Below are 20,906 nucleotides of genomic sequence, written 5' to 3' on the forward strand. Positions count from 1 at the left end.
AGAAGGGGGTTGGAACTAGATGATCTTTGAGGTCCCCTCCAACCCAAAGCATTCTATGATTCTATGATTCTATGAATTAGAGGATGTTTATTAATCTTGCTGCAGATTACTAGTTTGCATGTTACTGTATGTTGCAGGTATAAATCAGGGAAATTGCATTGATTTCAGAAGCTACGCTGACACAAACCAAACCAAGATCTGGCTCAACCTGCAGCTCTTCTGAAAGACACACTAGTTTCAGGAACCATAAAAACACCAAGTGTTTTCTTTTCTCTGAACCGGAGTACTCTGAAGTTACCATGCAGTGTGATATGCACTGATGGATTATTATTTAGTCAGCATTATCTCAGATCTACTTCCCTGTTCTTCCTCAAATGCTTTTTGTGCTGGCACTCAGTCCACATGCATTAGTTGGAGTAGAGTTCTACTTGAAGAAGTATTTCCTTTGATCCCTGTGCATACCGGTGGCACAAAAAGTCCCACATATAAATTAATAAAATGAACATATAGGAAGGGTAAAAAAACCAAAACCTACTGCCCCTCCAGGAATAAGATAAACACTCAAGTAACAGAAAAAATGAGTAAATAAAACCAAGTTCCCTAAGTTTAAAGCTCCACTGAGTTTTATTTTCCTCCTTCCTCCTCAATATCCTAACTTCAAAATAAGAACATCTCAATTGAACAACTGTAAGACTGCAATGCTCTCCCTTTCCTCTTCCTTTGTTTTCTTCTCCTTGGACTGTTCTTCACCTGTTTTCCTGTGATCACACTTGAAGTTTAAGCTGTAAGCTCATGGCACAAGAATGGAATTCCTCCATTCTCTATCTTTTAAATTTGTCTGAATAGGATGCAAAAGACATAATGGCAAGTAAAATTGCCAGCTCTGCTGAGCTGGCAGAGGCAGTCCTTGCATTTTCACTGCTCAGATTTTTACAAGAAACATAGTCTGTATTATTACACAATAAAAGAAGTGAACGAGAACTCTTAGTGAAATTGGTCATGTTTTATTACCAGAAAGCACTTTTTCCATACGGTATAATACATCTATTGAAGTTTTCAGAATTTCAGATACAGGCAAGCTTTAGAATCTATCTCTATACTTCTTACTCATCTGAAATTTATAAAACATTTCTGATGAGTTCAAATATGGTCACAAGACATGAGATGTTATAAATTTCCACACTGCACAAATGGATTACCATAGAGTCAAGAAATACAGGAACTGACTGAATTGAACTAAACCATTGAGGGAGAAAATCTATATAAACCAGCATGCAGTGCTGGCACAAGAACAAATGAGCAAAAACTTGGTCACAGACTCGCTTTGCCTGAAAATTTCTCGCCACCTGAGCAAGGTTCTAAGGTTTTTCATCACTCTTCCAACAGAAGTAAAGGGGAAAAAATTAATGTATTTTAAGTTGGCATTTTATTAGATAATGTGATTGACTGCAACATCAAGGGAATGGAACCAGCAGTCAGAAGCTCCCTTCCTGACCTGTATGTTCTTACAAACAGTAAAAATGCCATGCTGGTAGCCATCAAAATGCTCACTTAAAGAGCAAATTATCCCATGGCAGTAACAATAAATTACCCAAAGTATTATTCCTAAGTGTATAATAATAATAAAATATTATTTCTATGCAACACTCCATTTCCTTTCTCGATTTTATATACTCAGTTCTGATCTGAAGCTGATACAAAAGCAAGAATTACATATCTTGCAAAGACTTTTGCAATGGAATAAAATGCAGATCTTTTAAAAATACATGTGTAGATCAGATGAATGACACAGAAAGAGATAAAAAGAGTTTACCCTCAAGTACTCACTGATTGGAAGGGCAGATATTTATAACAGCAGAGACCTACATCTGATGCTTTTTCTGATTTGGATACCTCCCTCAGCTGAGTGCCTTTACCATAGGGTTAAAGAATCAGTGCTTCTCAGTATTTCCTTCTGCACTTGTTTCCATTTTTACAAAGAGAGAGGGAGACTGGTTCCAGAGCTACTGGTCAATGACCCAGTATGTCCAGAGTCAGTCTGGTTCTGAGTTTAAATCGCTGAGACTGAAACCCAGGTCTCCTACACTCCAGGTTACTCACAATGGAGCAGGGCTGTTTGAGAGAGTGGGCGTATTCCTCTTTCGTTTTAACTATGAATTCCACGTCAGAGCTCTAAATGCCATAGCAAGAAACTTCTTATTTTGATCAATCACATTAGAAAGGCAATCATTTCATCAAAGAAACCCTCACCAGATCCACTAGCAATTGCTGTTCTTCATTAATCCACTAACAGAATTACTGTTAATGCAAGCTTCTGCCTGTTATCCTATCAACAAAGCTAAATTTTGACCCGGAAAAATCATCCTAGATTGCAAAAGAAAAGTTCTGACTGTTTCATTCATTCTAGAGTTGGTCCTTCTTTGGAAACTAGCAAGGACACTAGCTGTGATGGTAAATTTGCAATTTGGATAGTCATCTTAGGCACCGTATAGCTCCCATTGCTATAGTATTTGAGCGTCCTGTTTATCATCTAGCTTGTTTCTCTCTCCAAGAACTCTGTGAAATAGAGGGTTTGTATGTCAGACATAATCATCATCACTTTAACTCATTCCATTTCATTCCCAGGCCCTGATCTCCTAATCCTTCAAAACTACAAGTGGGCTAGCTCACTCCTGAGCAAGCCAACTAGATCTCTCCAGAAAATATCCAGACAGGACAGTCCCAAAAGGACAAAACCACGCCAAGTTTCTCTGTCAGGGTAGTCCTTTAACGCTACCCAAAAGTCAGATCTGATTCACACAAATGCCTCTAAATATATTGATGTCACTCCTCCTGGGCTGCAATTTGCTCCCTCAGCATCATGTCATGAAGACATTACTGTGGCAGACTAAAACACTGTTATGTTCTTATTTCCAGCTCTTTGAACTGAAAAAAATCACAAAAAAAAAAAAAAAGATGTTTTAGTGCCACAAGAGAAGCAGGGCAATCAACTGTTTTGAAGTGCAGAGTAGACGTGGCTACTTTCCTCCACAGGGTACTAGCCCGGAGCAGCATGAATATGAGCCAGTCCACGTTCATTAGTCTCTCCTTGCACAGTCCACAAACACGATATGTATACGGCTGAATTTCAAACATAGGTATAAGGTTCAGACCCACAAAGATTTTAGGCACCTAACTCCCAGTGACCTGTTCCAAGCCTAAATGACTTGATCTAATACAAGACGACTGTAACAAAGCAAAGAACTGAACTGAGGTCTCCTAAACTTCAAAGGACCTTCCTAAGTGCTAGATCATCTTTCATTTCTTTACTAGTCAACGGGCTGTCTATAAGGGATTTTACATAAATGAAAAGTGCATATCCCACACGCACCACTGAAATGTCATAACACCAATCTCACTTTCAGTTAGAATTTTCAACTTATGTGCTGAAGTTGTTTTCCCATAATTAGTCAGTAAAGGGATTTTAAATTATTATTTTATATTAAAAATACAAAGAAAAATACACTAACTTTATTTTTCAGCTGATCTTCTGCCAACACAGCTAAGTGTAAAGATGAAAATAGACCAACTAAGGCGTTAGGTACAACTGAAGAGAAACCAAGATCTGCGAATCAGTTATGTGACTCCACACAAGTAACTTCAACTATTTACTCAAGTTTCACCTCTGTTATATGGTGAGGAATAAAATTAACTTGCCTACCTCAGTGTGATGGTGTGAGGATTAATTGGATGAAACTTGTCAAACATTATACTACACAGTGTCTTGCTGCAGCTTGTTTTCTTATCCTACTAAAAGCAAATCAAAGACTTTAGTCTTTCCTGGAATTTCCAGAGAGATTGTTTTATGAATTTAAAGAGAATTCCTTTCATGGTGTCATTTCTTCTACCCCAAACTGCATCTAAAATAACATTTTTTAACATCATTATTTCTCAGCTTATGCATGATTTAAAATACATGCATCAACAGGGCATAATGGCATTTACTTGAACATTAAATATTAAATTTAAAATCTTCTCCTTTCAAAATATTTGCTTATTGATAACGACTATAAATCTGTCCTAGCAAAATGTTAAATCATGCTACATACTTTTTCCTTTCAAAACCTCTGAGACTTTTTTTTCTTCAGTGGAGAGGGCAAGGAAGAGCTTTACAACTGCAGTGTTGCTACTTTTCCAAACTACATTACAATGACCGGTTTCCTATGACAAAAAGTTGCCTGAACTACTATTGCATGTCAAAATTATTTGTTCCCTATTAAAAAATATTATCTTTCCTACATTCGTCAAATTCACTCCTTAAAGTGTTTCGCGTAACCAGCAATATTGCCATTCACTCAAATCTTAACACCTTCTACAAAATGACTACTGAAGCATGCATCTGCTGGGTGTTCGTACAGACCGTAGCTATCAAGGATTCCAAAGTGCGTGTTATCGGCTGCTATAAAAGGGCTATGAAACCTGTCATCCTTTGTGCACCAAATGTGAAACTAAATAACCTTCAGCAAATACAGCAGTGGCAGCTAGGGTCACAGGAGTAGAGATTATACCTTCTGATTAGCTCTTTTCACAGAATATCCAAAATTTAACTGATAGATAGAGACTAAAGATAGATCTTACTTTCATTTTGTAAAGACAAAATTCTCATACTCTGTGCCAGACGATGCCTTTGATACATATATATATATATACACACACACTGGCATGAAATAAAAAGACTTGGTAATACAACTTTAAACAGAAGGTGGGATTTTAAATTTACAGAAGATACAAAATGCAAAGTATTCCTGCAGTAATCATGACTTAGTTCCTATGGGCTCAGTCCTGCAAGGTTCTGTGCTGTGGTTGCACTCTAATAAGGAAGTGAAACATGCCAGCAATATCTCACTTGTTTCAAAGGATCTACTCATGCAATTTAATTTAAGCAACTTGCTCAAGCATTTCACTTAATCAAAAGGAGATCACTAAGCACTTTGCAGATCCAGGACCCTCATGTGTAAAGAGAGCATCACTCATGTAGGGTTAAGGTCACAAAAAAATTTCATTACAAACCACACACGCAATCATTTAGAACTTTCTGATATTTCCAGATTTAGTGAAGATCTGCTCCAAGTGCTAAATTATTTGGAAAAGATAATGTAGCCATTTTGGGGTATAAAAATGGTTTAGAAAAATAAAAAACTAAAAAAATAATCAACACTTCTTTTCTACTGCTTACATTCTAAGCAGGTTTGAGTAGAAAAATGAAAATGTTTTCCTTTAAAAATAAGAAGTGGGAATTTAGGAATGTAAGATAGTTCTGAAAACAGACTTCAGAAAAATCACTTGCTGTTCACATAAAACCTGTCTGACAGTGTTTTGACACATATCATCAGAGGTGGAGATTTTGCATCATTTTGCACAAATTCCAGCTAAAGTAGCTGCATAATAAAGGCTCACAGATTGAGGGAAAATGCCTGCAAACTGTCTGAAAGATGAGCAGAACAGAAACTGCTCTGAGGCATGATATCATTCCTACTGCCACAGAGATGCACTTTCCCAATTTCATTTCTGCACCCTAGCTGCTGCTAAAGTTCAAAGCTAAGAGGTCTTCTTCCCGCAGAACTGAGGACAATCCGGAGGTGATACAGCGCCGTTCTCCTCCCTGAGAATTAGAGCTACCTACCACACTGCGTGGCACCTGTCAGGGCAGGGAACAGCCATGCAGCTCCCGTTCATCACTGTGGCAGCAAGTGTCAAGAGAGAAAATGTATTCGCTTTCTTAATTTTCTGTTAAAATAAGGTTATATTTAACTGCTTCACACCCTGCACCGTACCTACAAACTTTGTGTCAAGAAAGTTTTTCTCTTTCTAATCCTAATTTCTAAGTAGCAAGACAACATTAGAATAGAACGTTTTCTCGTTCAGCTATACAAATGTCAAACTCTGCAGAAAAGATACATAATGATTAATGGGAACTCATCGTGGAAGGCAAATCATTTTAGCATCTACCCCATCTGCTCCTTTGAGATAGAAAAGGCTCGGACAGAAGAAAACTCCAGGAAAGCTCCTCTGAGAAAACTTGGCTGGAGTTTTGGTATTTTATCTGATTTAGCAATAAAACCAAATCCCAGGAAAGAGCTAAAAATTGGACCGTACTGTGTATGTGTGCTCGAAACAGGCCAGGAGTTACGCACTAAGTTGTGCCCAAACCTGGCAAGACTAAGAGTTGAAAACAAAATATTAGCCATGTAGCTTTTGATGAAGTTCTTGATATACCTAAGTCATATCAAGTAGCTTTAAAGTGTGCCCCATAATTTGCAGGGATGTTATGATATGCTGTATTATGGACTTGTATTGCAGGACTCATGCTTTTAAAATCACAACTTATACAAGAGAAGCTAAAGAACACATGGATGACTTGACTTAAGCATGGCTGCTGAATATTTAGCAGGTGTTCTCCTTATAAAAGAAAAATAAACCAACATGCACACACGGTGTGCTATAAGGTAAATCACCAGTTTACTGAAACTAGCAGATTCCTCTAGAGATTTCATGAATCTTCAGTTCAGCTGGTATTGCAACCCAGAAATTCCTGCCTCTGAGCCCACTCTTTCTGTACAGAAACACTACGTTCTACGTGGCATATGTGATATTTTAGGTAATATTGACAGTGCTCAATTGTACATCTCAGCATAGTAATTTACTACGTAGAGCCCAACAATGAGAAGAGACTTTTTGTACCAGATGGAGTACACCTGTCAGTTTAGCCTCTCACAAAGATGTACAGACCAGAGGCTCTGATCCTGTGAGAATGTGCGTATCTGTTATTTTTAAGCTTGTGAATAAATTTGTGATACTCACTTCTGTGGGTCTTTTTAAAGGCTAGCCATGAGTGAGAAAAACACACAAAAGGAGAGAGGGAGGATAAGGGTAATGGTAAGAAGAACATATAGCTACAACAAATAGAGAAACTGGACAGTTTTACTGGTTCCAGGTCACTGTATCATACAGAAGCAAATTTACAAATGTGAATATAAGCAGACTCCACTGATCTTCAGTCACCCGTTATAACTCAAGAATTTCTGGGAGCCTTCCTGGTAAAAGAGCCTTTTGAAGAGGAAAGTAAAAAGTAGGGAAGTGGCTTTATGGTGGATCAATAGATTATTTTGGCAGAGGAGACAACACTGATGGAAGTTCAAGGCAACAGAATTGTGCTTGTTTTGAAAGATTTAAGTTCAAATTTTCCATATCTTCCCTATCTGCAGATCTGAGGTGGCATTTAGTTAGCCATTTCAAAAGAAGATGGGCTGAACGAGACTGTTTATTTGAATGCACATTCACTATATTGCATCCAAGACTGTGAAGGCTAACTAAGGATTTTCCATTCAACCTTTTAAATTGCCTTAAACACTGCAATAGGAGCAAATGTGATGGATTTACCTCATCAAAACCAGCATGAATTCTACAAAACCCAAGCTGACCCAGCTGATCAATAGTCCACGTACTGAACACAGCAGTCCATCCAACATCATCACGCATTTCGTTTTGGGCACTCTGACCTCTACGTACAACCAAAACAAAAGTCCAAGTGGCTAAGATGACAAATCTGGATTTCAGGCAGTAGTAGCAGAATCATGCCCTCGTTTTGTTTTTTTGTTTTGTTTTGTTTTTAAGAATAACTCTTATTGTGTGCATTTAACTTGGTTTTTTTTCAACAGGTCTGCCAGTTAGAACTCAGTCCCATAGCCTGAGCTGAATGTGTTACTAGGGCATACACCCCTTCCTCAGGCAATTCCAGGGAGGAAAGTAAGTCCAAAGTCAGTTATCAAGATTTTATCTTCTCAGTTACAAACACCTGGAAATTAGGAATTACAACATAATGGTGGGGCAGTAATAATTTTATGGTTATGTAGGGAGTGAAAATTACACTTTTGTGGTCTGTAACTTGGTATTTTTATTCTTAGAGTAGTGCCAAGAGCCTATTAAACTCAGAGATCAGCGCTAATACTCAAATCCAAAATCGTAAAACCCATAAAGATGGGAAACAAATATATTAAGCCCTCAAGCTCTAATCCTAGGGAGTCTTGAGATATCAGATCTAAAATTCACCTTGTCAAGCATGTCCTCACACTTCATGAATCTCTATAGGGAAGTAATCCAAAGTCCGGTGAAGTCAGCGGGAAAATTCTTTCCGCTAGTTTCAGCGGGTTTTGGATAGGGCTCCAAAAAAACAAAACTCAAGGAGAGCTACAGGAGAGCATCCAGAATATCATTTTCCAATGGTATAAATCATTAATCTATGACTCCTGAAGTTCCTGAGATACCAGTTTATGTTGAAATCAAAATGTTGGGTGGGAGGCAATAGGTACAGGGGTCAAGGGACAGCAAGCAGAATAATATGATTTCAAAACATAATAATGATTGGGGAAGAACAGCACAAATAGTGTTACAGCCCATGAACTTTCCCGGCAACAGTAATCAGAGTGATATTTTTTAATGACTGCTATATGTGCAGGGCAATAAAAGCAAACAATTTTGTTGTGTTGCATACATACTAGAACTGTTCACTCCAACTTTTCTGGTAATTCAAGCACAAACAACTTAAAATTTTAACACTTGATAAATCACGTGAATTAAGAAAAACAGATTTTAATAAGTTGCAGTGTTACACGGTGCGTGAATGGAAGCTGTAAGCCTGAGAACACACACAGTAAGCATTTTCCAACAATATAGTTCTACGATTAAAGCAAAGGTCCTCTTAGAGTTGCAACACATCCTAAGTTGTGAAACAGGAGCAATTTGTTTAAGTGACAAATGAAAACAGCTTACCTAATCCTCTTAGAAGATCCTATCAATTAAGAAAAAAAATGAAAAAGTCTTCAAATGAAAAAGCCCACCTTACAAAAAAAAAAGATGTGAAGCAACATTTTCATGGTATTTGTATTCACACGGCATGAACTGTGGGAGTCTAAATAACACTGCCAAGGTAATGACACTGGCTTTTTTCTACACAGATAGCAATTTTAATAAGTTTTAAAATAAGAACACTCACCTCAGTTTGAGCCATAACTGGCAGTTCTATATTTTAAGGCAGTTAGTCACATCTTAGCATTTAGTATTCAAAGAATCTATTTTTTTTAAATAAGACTTACATTGTTTTCTCATCTCTTTAAGCTGATCCTTAAAATATAAATATTTTTCATTCTTTTGCAAATCTGAGTCACTGTTCTTGCTCTCCAGTGCAGTAAATTTTTCTTTTACTAAATATTTTAAATCTGGTATATTTTCTGGTTTTTCTCGTTTTATCTGTAAGGAACAAGAAATAGAATGTTATTCATTATGACACATTTTAATACAAGACAAAAGATATCAAGCAAAAATTCATGACCGTAATCTCAGTTTCTTTTGACTACAGTCAGATTTCCTGCTCTTGAAACCATAACCTCCAGGTAATTACTTATTTCAGCAAAAGTAACTATGAAATGTAGAGATCAACTTCTCAGTGTCATTTAACTCAGCTGCCATATACAGGGTATTTCTCCTTAACAGTACAGAAAACTGAACCTTGCAGTCACATTTACTTCCGTGAGTGGTAAAGGTCAACATGTTAACAGCGACCAGCATAACACTGAACGTGAATGAAACCAATGAAACCAAACAATACAACTCTGTCCAAAAAGTGAGAAGAAGAGTTTTCCACGAACCTCCACTCTCTCACCATTTTTGAGTCAGCTTTACAGAAGCTTACAATCTACAAGCATGATTAGTGTGATAACACCAGCAAAAGCAGTAGAGATAGCTAATGTAAAAGGAAACCACCTCAATTTATTTGTGATGTATGAAGAAGAAGTGTTGTGCTGTACAGGCAGGAAAAAAGAGTTTCTTGAAAAGCACTTGCTTACAGTAATAGCATCTGGAATGATCTGAAGAATAAATGACTAGAAATAAAAGGGAAGTCATCACATAGGCAATATTAAGATATTCCAAGAATGCAAAAAGCACTTTGGGAATCCCCAAAAAACAATAATTAGGGTTTTCCCTTCTGTTTCTCAAGCCAACATTAAATTCTAGGGAACTGTACCTTTGACAGGTCTTCCTAAGAACTAGCTTACAGGTGGTGGGGACTGTGCTATGCAATCATGATCAGCAACAGCACAAACTCTGAAAGAAGGCAGACGTCTGTCAAATCCTTAATGGTAAGCATTTTCTGAACCAGAAAAAGGTTCTTTGTATCTCAAATGTATGGCAAAACATGCCAATTTGAAAAAAAAGAAGGTAACATCATGTCTGCTGAGCCACTCTTCCCCTACCACACACATTAAATTCTGCCCCTCACTGGACCATGGTACTATTCATTGTTGTGTTGGGTTTCTGTGGCAAGGTTTTGGTAGCGGGGGGGGCTACAGGGGTGGCCTCTGTGAGAAGCTGCTAGAAGCTTCCCCTGTGTCTGATTATAGAGCCAATGCCAGCCGGCTCTAAGACGGGCCCGCCGCTGGCCAAGGCCAAGCCAATCAGTGCCTCTGTGATAACATATTTAAGAAGGGAAAAAAACACTTAGAGAGAGAGCTTTTGCAGCCGGAGAGAGGAGTGAGAAGGTGTAAGAAACTCTGCAGACACCAAGGTCAGTGCAGAAGGAGGGGGAGGAGGTGCTCCAGGCACCGGAGCAGAGATCCCCCTGCAACCCGTGGTGAAGACCATGGTGAAGACCATGGTGAAGCAGGCTGTCCCCCTGCAGCCCATGGAGGAAGGATGAGGGGGTGTAGAGATTCCACCTGCAGCCCATGGAGGACCCCACGCCGGAGCAGGTGGAGGCACCCAAAGGAGGATGTGGCCCATGGGAAGCCCATGCTGGAGCAAGTTCCTGGCAGGACCTGTGGACCCGTGGAGAGAGGAGCCCATGCCAGGGCAGGTTTGCTGGCAGGACTTGTGACCCCGTGGGGGACCCCACGCTGGAGCAGTCTGTTCCGGAAGGTCTGCACCCCATGGGAGAGACCACACTGGAGCAGTTCGTGAAGGACTGTAGTCCATGGGAGAGACTCACGTTGGAGAAGTTCGTGAAGGACTGTCTCCCGTGAGAGGGACTCCATGCTGGAGCAGGGGAACGATGAGAGGAGTCCTCCCCCTGAGGATGAAGAAGCGGCAGAAACAACGTGTGATGAACTGACCGTAACCCCCATTCCCCGTCCCCCTGTGCCGCTGAGCGGGGAGGAGGTTGAAGCCGGGAGTGAAGTCAAGCCCAGGAAGATGGGAGGGGTGGGGGGAGGTGTTTTAACATTTGATTTTATTTCTCATTCCTCTACTCTGTTTTGCTTAGTAATAAATTAGATTAATTCCCCCTCTAAGTTCAGTCTGTTTTGCTCATGATGATAATTAGTGAGTGATCTCTCCCTGTCCTTATATCGACCCATAAGTTTTTCATTGTACTTTTTCTCCCCCGTCCAGTGAACAAGGGGAGTGATAGAGCGGCTCTGGTGGGCACCTGGCCCCCAGCCAGGGTCAACCCACCACAATTGTGAAAGACAGGAAAAGAGCCTACTGAGAAAAAAATGGTTCACTTCATCAAATCATTTACAGGTTCCAGAGTTTACAGAGACCTTGGAAATCCTACGGAATATACTTTATTTCAAGAGCCAAAGAAATAATAAATGTTCATGTAAAAATGGATTTTGCAGATATATAAAATGCTACATAGCCAAGAAAACTTTACTTTCCTTTTAATCAAAGCAAAGCAATCCATAAAACTATTACTCCTTCCAAGAGTAAAGCCAGTTTGGCACATTTACTGTAGGCAGATGCGAGTTGTGGCAAGAAGAAAAATAAGAAAATATGATGTACTGTCAGGTGATAGCATGTAGTTTTTAAAGGCACCTGGAGATAAAAGATCACCTACTACAACACCCAACTGTGAACAGGAAAAACTCAGGAATACCATGGTACCAAAGGAGCACCGTGACTATGAAAGACCAACGGTATGTCATTGTATATGTTCAGACTGCTGCATAAAGCCAAGCAGTAGCGTACAGTCCTTATCCTATGAAGCCTGACAAAAGGAGCAAAGGAAAACAGAACATCCTGTGCCCAGGGCAATGGGGGCAATCGTATGCACTCAAATTATTTGCCTGTGTCAGCATCACAGCAAACTGCTGCAAAAGAAGGTCTATCACAAGCAAAACCAACATTGTTCAGTACTCAGCTGGACAAAAATCTTGACCATCAGGTGTATGCAAGCACAAGAAAGCAGTTACTAAATCAAAATACATTTAAAATCCAACACATTATAAGACAATGATTTGATTTGGACAACAATCCCAAGCACAGCTATAGGCTGGGTGAGGAATGGGTTGAAAGCAGCCCTGAGGAGAAGGACTTGGGGGTATTGATTGATGAGAAGCTCGACATGAGCCAGCAGTGTGCGCCTGCAGCCCACAAAGCCAACCGTGTCCTGGGCTGCATCAAAAGAGGTGTGACCAGCAGGTCGAGGGAGGTGATCCTGCCCCTGTACTCCGCTCTTGTGAGACCCCACCTGGAGTACTGCGTCCAGCTCTGGGGGCCCCAGTACAGGAGAGACATGGAGCTGTTGGAGAGAGTCCAGAGAAGGCCACAAAGCTGCTTGGAGGGATGGAGCACCTCTCCTATGAGGACAGGCTGAGAGAACTGGGATTGTTCAGCCTGGAGAAAAGAAGGCTCCGGGGAGACCTTAGAGCAGCCTTCCAGTACCTGAAGGGGCCTACAGGAAAGCTGGAGAGGGACTGTTTATCAGGGAGTGTAGTGACAGGACAAGGGGTAATGGGTTCAAGCTGAAGGAGGGTCGATTTAGATTAGCTATTAGGAAGAAATTCTTCACTATGAGGGTGGTGAGGCACTGGAACAGGTTGCCCAGAGAAGTTGTGGATGCCCCCTCCCTGGAAGTGTTCAAGGCCAGGTTGGATGGGGCTTTGGGCAACGTGGTCTAGTGGAGGGTGTCCCTGCCCATGGCAGGGGGTTGGAGCTAGATGATCTTTGAGGTCCCTTCCAACCCAAACCATTCTGTGATTCTATGATTGATTCTATGACATGTAGTGCAAATATGCTCCTTTCTGCAACAACTCCATCAGGCTGTTTTCACAGACATTCTCTCTTTAACATAAAAATAATATATAAACACAGGACCACACTCACAATTATAGCCCAAATAACAAACTGTCACTAAGACCTGCCCTCATCATGAATGAGAGCACTATGGCCAGATACCGTATAGAAGATCCAGCTGTGCATACTAAAAAAAACCCCACCAATGTGCCTCTAAGTTGCTGATACTCATGCAAAGAGTAAAAGAAATTATGTGGATATTCATTACAGACATCCATCTTTAGCAAAGACAATGTCAATAATCTTTTCCTCTCCACAGGGACTATGTTACACATTTGTATAGTTGCATCAGGCTCTTTTTATCTTTTTCTTGACTCATGGAAGATTTGCGCACAGAAATTCACCAATATAACATCTTCAATCTTTCCCCCAGAGTGAAGGACACTGCCAATGTTAGTTTAAATAGTGGCGCTCTCAACTACAACTTCCAGAAGTAAAGGACTTTACACATATGAGGAGCAAAAGAGCAGGAACTGTTACTTAGAATGTTATGTTAGCAAAAAGGACAGATGTTTCAGGAGCTGCATTATATGCACATGAATTAGCTTTGCCCCTGCCACTGTGGAGCTACAAAAATTTGCATGTAGACATCTGTACTAACCTCAAGAGAACAATTATACAAAACCCTCTCTTGGCTACGTAACTATAACCACACAGCTTGCTGCCATATATCTACAAAGTAAAAGCTGGCATGCTATTTGCTAAAGCCAACAGTAACAATTCTACCAGTTATCAAGAAAAAAAAAAAGTCTTTCACATCAGCTATATTCCCAATAGCAATATATTAAGTTGTGAAGCCAGTCCAGCAATGCAGCCCATATGACATAGGCTCAGACAACCATCTAATATAGAAACCGAAAGAGTCAGATGAGAGAGATGCTCAAAGAATGCTCTTTCCTTTACTTTAACTTCTTTCACATTTACAGTTTAAATTCAGTTTCTGTTCACCTCCAGATGATTGCTTTCATTAAAATGATTAGTAGAGACACCATTCCTGACCACACTCAATACTGTACCATCACGTATGCTATTACTGAAATGCCAGGTAGACCTTCTGGAAGGTCAACACGTCACAGGTGAATAATAAGGCATGTCCACCCACTCTAATAACAACTAAATATGTTTGCTGTGCACAAGCAATTTCTCTTTGGTGCTGCATATCCTATCCCATGAAGAGGGTTGAGAATGGTCTAACTCGACAACATAAATGAAAACAAATGAAAGAAAATGTCACATCGGTCCTAGTTCCTCACGGTGGGACAGAATTGCAACATCTTATAGACTGCATCAGCATAACACCCTTGCAGGTACATTACAGTTATCTTTAGTTCTCACCACCCGCCCCTACTCTACAGATTCATGATGGATGTAGGGATGATGAGATCAGCAAAACAAAATGTATGAGGACAATACGAACATAGGATATGGCTAAGGGACAAGGCAAAATGATCAATATTCAGGGCAACAAGTTGGGGTCATACTTCTTTTTGGTCTCAGCAGCATGTCAGATAAATGCTTAATGGCAAACCTGAAGCCATTGGCATGTTCAATTTGTCAGTAAAAGTTACTTCATATGGGAACCATGAAAGACACGTTAAGCAAACAACTGTTCATTTAGCAGCACTGTCAGCCAAAACCAGCATGCTAAGTAACACCTTGCACTCATTAGTCAATCCATTGAGAGTTACATTGATTTTGAAATGGGGTGGAGGCATACACACCCTACAAAGCATCCTGGAAATGACATATAACTATGAACTGGGAGTGTTCGGGACATATGGCAAAAAGAAGTATCAGTCACAACAGCTTGTTTACAGCAATAGAAAAAGCAAAAGCATCTGCTGTGACAGTCCCATAGCAGCAAAGAACCACATGGGTATTTATGTGGGAGCTCAGCAATAAGAGGGAGAACAGACATGTTATACATGATAATTAATGATGTTCCATACATGATCTACCAGCAGTGCTGATAGGAAAACACATTTAGAAACACTAAAAAAATAATTGTTTAGAAAAACGTAGCTGTGGTTTACCTATCGAAAGATACATTTGCTCATGGCAACACACCACATCACCTGGTCACAGCTGATATGTGCAAAGAGGTTACTGCGTTTGATGGGCAATGCTTATGTAATGAGCCAGTTCATGGCAGGTCTTTGACTTCTGCCAGTATCTAGCTGTAAGGATGAGCCTTCCTTTTATAGATTCTTTCACCAGCAGTGTGTCTACTCCATGCATAAACTGTTAGACTATGCGTCCAAAAATCAGGCTTTTTGAAAGGCCAGCCTGCACTGCCTAGGGTAACAGTAAACTCAGGGTATTCTAAGGGGCAGCCTGGGGAATTTTTATTTTATCAAATACCATAGTCACCAAATGGGTAATAAATTATTCTGTTCCAGACCAATCCCAGACCCAGTGAGGTCAAAGGTACCATAGTCTAAAATTGGACCAGCTTGCGGTATTAATCTACATACAGTAAGGGATCAGTGTCTAAAAAGGCACTAATTAGCATAACTCTGCATGCAGCATTGCAGCATTTAGCAATTTGTCCTTCCCAATATTACATCCCAAAACACTTTACAAACATTCAAGAATTCAGCCTCAAACGCCCATTGTGACATCTGTACCATCGCCTGTAGTTCACAAATGGGGACTGTGGGCATGAAGAGATTAATAACTTGGCCTAAGGTTGCACAAGGAGACTGTGGCAGAACCAAGAATAAATAAATCCCGATTCTGTGCTTTGAGCACAAAGCCATCCTCTTACCTTCTCCTTTAGCTGAGGGAAAGTTCAAATTAACATGTTCATTTGGTTCACTCTCTACAAAGAGGCCTGAAACAGTTTGTGGCTGCTTGGCAAACATCGTGATAAAAGAGCGGCATTCTGCGTACCACAAAAATGCTCCACTGGACTTTGCATTGCAGTGGTTCAGCATGTGACACTCCACGGTTATTTTTTAGCCTTTTCTTTCTTCTCTCTCTAGCACAGAAGTCCTTTAGCTGCATATTTTTAATGCTGTCGCTGTTCCTAGGTACTCTTTCTCAGGGCTACTTGTTTATGTCCCTTGGTTTTGGGGAGTTTATCAGTGCCATGCATTTTATTTCCCAGAAATTCCTTGCCGTACCTGAACCATGTTGACGTTTCCTCAAACCAGTGACACAATGTGCAAAAGAACTATCTTTCCAAAGAATTCAGAATTCTCACCTTAGTCTTTCAAACCACACGTTATTTGTTCCCTGTAATTTAATCCCTGCAAAATATGGACTTAAAAGTTTAATTTATGGATATTATTGACATTTGGTATTTGTGAGGTAAAGAAACATTCCTGCTTGCTAATGACCTTTTTAATGACCAAGTCAGCTGACATGGCAGAATTTCTTCATTTTCCAGATTCTTTCCTGTTTCATTTATGAAAGGGAGGGTGATTAGTCAGTCACTCTGTGCTAAGAAGCTCAGAGGTATGTAGTTAGCTAGATATTCATATCCTTTTGGGAAACCTGAAAAAGGACACGCTGATGTCTCCAGCTAACTCTAAACTCAGAGTAATTTAGGCTGTATTTACAGTACCGCCATGCACCTGGGCATGCACTTATGGAACACTGATAGCAGCTGCAAACTTTGAAGAAAAACTTAGTACCTTATAGCTCCTGTTGGGACAGAATTTCTTATCTCTGTGAATTTGATATTGTAAAGGAACTCAGTCAAGATTTTTCAGACAGACAACTTCAGGTACTTCAGGATTTGGGGTGACCAGTGCCTAAGACATCCTACAAAGACCCAGTTTTCAGAACCTAGGTATCTCACACTTTCTGAATTGACATCACTTTAAAATGTCTGACCCAGACATGGACAAGTCTAAAACTACTTATGTCAAAGAACAAATGCCAAGAATTGGCTGGCTATAGCAATAAGTACGGACACTGTCAAAACAGTCTCTCTGAGCATCTCCATCAGATAAAAATCACTATTCTTCCTTTATTTACATCTGCTATGCAACAAAATCAACCAAAAACGCACGTCACATTTCTTTCTTGTTTAACGATTCCTATGTCCTATTATTTCATCCTTACCTCACTAAATAATTTATTATTACAAATATGCAGCCTTTCAACACGCACATTTATTTTACCTCAGGGTAAGTCAAAGTTTGCTGTGATTATTTATTATAACCATTTTTTTTTTCACTGAGAGGGAAAATAACATGGGAGCTAAGTAAATTTGTGGGTTGAGTCACCCATACACTTTGTGAATCATGTGAGAACCAACTCTAAGTGAGTCACCACTGTAACTGAATCAGGCTGCAAAATTTCAGCTCAACCTAAACAGTCATTTATTATTCTTCAATGGCTGGATTCAAACCCTTAGCAAATATCAGATCATTTGTTGATGCACAAATAAAACACAGCTCTTGGAAACATCTGCAAGGGCAGTCAAAAAGGATATAATCATTGAGCAGCAGGAGCTGCGCTAGTTTGAACACAGCTCTGCTGCAGTCAGAACTGCCTAAGGGCCCACATCTGATTCAGGAGATCCAACACCTCTACACATCGTGGCTGCAGGGCTGGGACTCCGGTTGAGCAACACCTTCGCAGACAATTGTGAAATGCCAAGAAAGGCATATTTATGAGGGCTGACCCATACTTATGACACATACTGCCTATTAAACCGGGCCAGCACAACAGAAAATGACTGTCAGCACGTTTCAAATATCCCAAAACTCTGCCAGAGTAACAGTCTGAAGGTGAGGCAGGGTTGCCATGGTTCAAAAGCAGCATGTCAATATGGTGGTTGTAGCTAGGGTGTCCCCCGTAATGGAATTCCCAGTACCTTCCACAGCTGCTTTTCCCCACTTTAAAGGCAGCTGGAGGTGTTTAACTTTTGTAAAGTAAGCACGGAGTGGACGCGCTGCTGCTGGCTTACTGGGGTATATCCAAACGAACTCCTCGCAAGTCGTGGCACATCAGAGTCATTTTGGTAAGGCCAGAAATGGACTTCGGCCCACCCTGTTTGCTTTCGTTCTCCTGTTTAGAAAGGAGCCATATCTACAGAGTGGGATTAAAGTAAATGAGCACCAGGTGAAGAAACAAAATTGGGCGCAAATGCAAAGTTTAAAGCCTGAACAGCATTTCTTGGGTTTCCCATCTGTTAGAAGTTTCACCTCAGGTAAAATGCTTTACTCTGCGCATGTTTTAACAGAAAAAAAAAACCACTCTCTGGATTTTCCTCAGTTACCCACTATGGTAGAGACAAGACTGTGAACATCTTTTTGTTTCTTTCTAAGATGCCTCATGCGCTGCTTTGCAACGTGCAAAGGGGTAAAAAGAAGCAATGAAAGGGGATCTTACTGAAATACCAGTATTGAAATTACTTGCTACCAATACTGTAAAACTCATAAAGACAGCAATAAATGTGAGCATTAGAGGTGAGGTTTTCCCAAGGTACCAAAGTGAAGAAAGCTAATGGATATTTAGCACCTCAATCCCTTCAGCATTTCTGAAAGCCCAACTGCCTGTGGTTTGCCATGAGGGTTGGACTGAATTTTCTTAATGATTTCAACCAAACAGAAGTCTGTCTTCATCTTGTTTCTCTGTAGTTTTTCAATATATGAAGTATGAATACAAGAAAGCAAAAAATTCTACAGTATTTAGGAGACATTTATGAAAACACCTAAAAAATATGATTCAAGACACAGTGGAGGAGCAAGTACATAAATTTACTAATCCCTTCTTCTCTATGTACTTTAAAGTTCTGCCACAAACATATGCAAGCTAATTTTGGTGCACTAGAGATATACAGCATCTTGTTATATGTAGTTTTGCCTGAGCACAGATTAAGGCCTATAACAGCAAAAATAACTATTCTTATAAAAATGTTGCTTTGTTTTAACAGCATGTTAGAAACTGTGGGGCAGATGGTGCATCTGTTTTAGCAAGGTTGATTCAGCAAATGCATCAGGCTGTTGAACCAGTTTACCAAGCTGCTGATTAATTCACATATTTAGAAAATACATTAACATGGATATTAGAGCATTTTTTTTGGTCTTTAATATCCCACTCAAACTGATGGGAATTTAGACATTGATTTCAGTGGGAGCAGAAGGCCCTAAGGTGATTTCAGATTAACAACCTGTTTACTCTTGCATGGCTCTGCTTGGTTGACTGAGCTCACTAAAACCCATGTTTTCCATAGTGTGGAAATAAAGGGCTAAATCCTAAACCAAGCACAATTCAGTGTTATCTTCACCAGCTCCTACAAAACACTGTTGATTTATGCCAGCTGTGAAGCTGATCCCTGTTTAAATACAAAGTGTCACTTATCCTTTGGAGAACTGCATACAGCATGTATTGTTAAAATCAGCTGATTTTCCAGAGGGATGTTTTCCATATTCCTTGGGTGTACCTCCAATGAAAGTCAAGCAGACCTTTTCAATTTTTACTCCTCTCATTTTTTTTCATTCATCTGATTACATTCTTGTCCCCAAAAAGTTCTTCAGCACTGACAGCACTTCTTCCTCATACGCTCCAAAACAGCAATGTGAGTCATGTTGTCATTTTTCATTAAGACTAAATGTAACCTTTAAACTTTTGGGAAACAGCAATAAGATTTCTAAGTACAAACTCATGCTTTATTTGAATTGACATTAGTTGAAAAACATATATCCTGGCTGACAGTTACAGCCTAGACTCACCGAATTGATATATCTGTATTAATATACAGAGCTAAGATGGCAATAATTCCATCAGGGTCAGCTCCACCTTTAACACTGAATTCAGTGATGATGCAGAGCTGCACTAACTAGAAAAAAAAAAAAAAAAAAAAGAGTGCAACTGCAGTATGCCCCCCAAATTTCCTCATAAGCAGGGAAGACCTACCTTACTTACACTGCAGTGGGTACAGAACACCTCACCTGCACGAGGCCCCAGTCTGTGCCCTGTGGCGGAACTGCCTTTTACTTTGCACTTTACTGCAAATGCCTTAGAGACAAATGTCTCCCTTGAGCCTTTCCACGTATCACATTCTTCAATCACTGTTAGTGATGTTTTTCTATCCAGCTTCCTATTGGGACAGCCCTCAATAGAGTTATTAGCCACTAAATCCCAGGTCTTACTTCCATTCTTATCCTTCTCGATTTACCAGTTGTGGCTGACAGCTTGCACCTCTCCCCTTATCTTGGCAAACACTATGTGCTTTCCTCGTACATGCACAAGTCATTCTTTTCTGTTAGGTTGCATAGGACACTGGAATGCTAACATACCCTTTTTGCTCTGTAGGTGTCCAAGGATATCTCTGTTCCCCAGTCTTTATAGGCTCCCTGCAAGCACTGTATCATCTGACAGAGAAGGATATTTTCAACTGCAATTCTTTTCTTTCTCTTTGCTTATAGGTCCCATTTTTGTTATTAACACAGTTTCAGCAAAGCCTCAGAAACAGAACAGTATCAGAAAATTAGCATTCAAAGGGCCTTCACTCCTAGTATGCTAAAGCACGCTGCTGACATGCTCCTCTATAGTCACCAATTTTTGCAAAGACAACATGTGCTGTGTAGCAGCCTGGATTAATCTCGTTTACATTACCACCCTACACATCCTTCCCAACAACTTTCAAAAATCCTTGGAGTCTATCCACACCTTTCCTGTTACCTATCAGAGCATCAAGAAGATGGTTTTTGCCAGTAGATAACTGATGATGCCAGTCCCTGTCACTGTACCTCTTTGATTTTTGAAACGAATGCATTCACACTTTATCTTTCCTGGTCCTCCTGCTGCGGAATAGCTCCTCATAAACATTTAGGAATAAA

The 20,906-nt window shown here is 40.0% G+C and overlaps 1 protein-coding gene across 3 annotated transcripts in view; it reads right to left on the reverse strand.

The window, feature by feature from the left end:
* NSMCE2 (NSE2 (MMS21) homolog, SMC5-SMC6 complex SUMO ligase) overlaps nt 1–20,906 on the reverse strand; it is a 140,328-nt gene that overhangs the window by 62,546 nt on the left and 56,876 nt on the right. For all 3 annotated transcript variants that reach the window (XM_054814050.1, XM_054814052.1, XM_054814051.1), the window contains one exon: nt 9,132–9,285. In XM_054814050.1, the coding sequence (XP_054670025.1) occupies nt 9,132–9,285 (154 nt within the window). The remainder of the gene's footprint in view (nt 1–9,131; nt 9,286–20,906) is intronic.

The sequence above is a fragment of the Grus americana genome, chromosome 2, assembly GCF_028858705.1.
Source record: "Grus americana isolate bGruAme1 chromosome 2, bGruAme1.mat, whole genome shotgun sequence".
Taxonomy (NCBI): Eukaryota; Metazoa; Chordata; class Aves; order Gruiformes; family Gruidae; genus Grus; species Grus americana.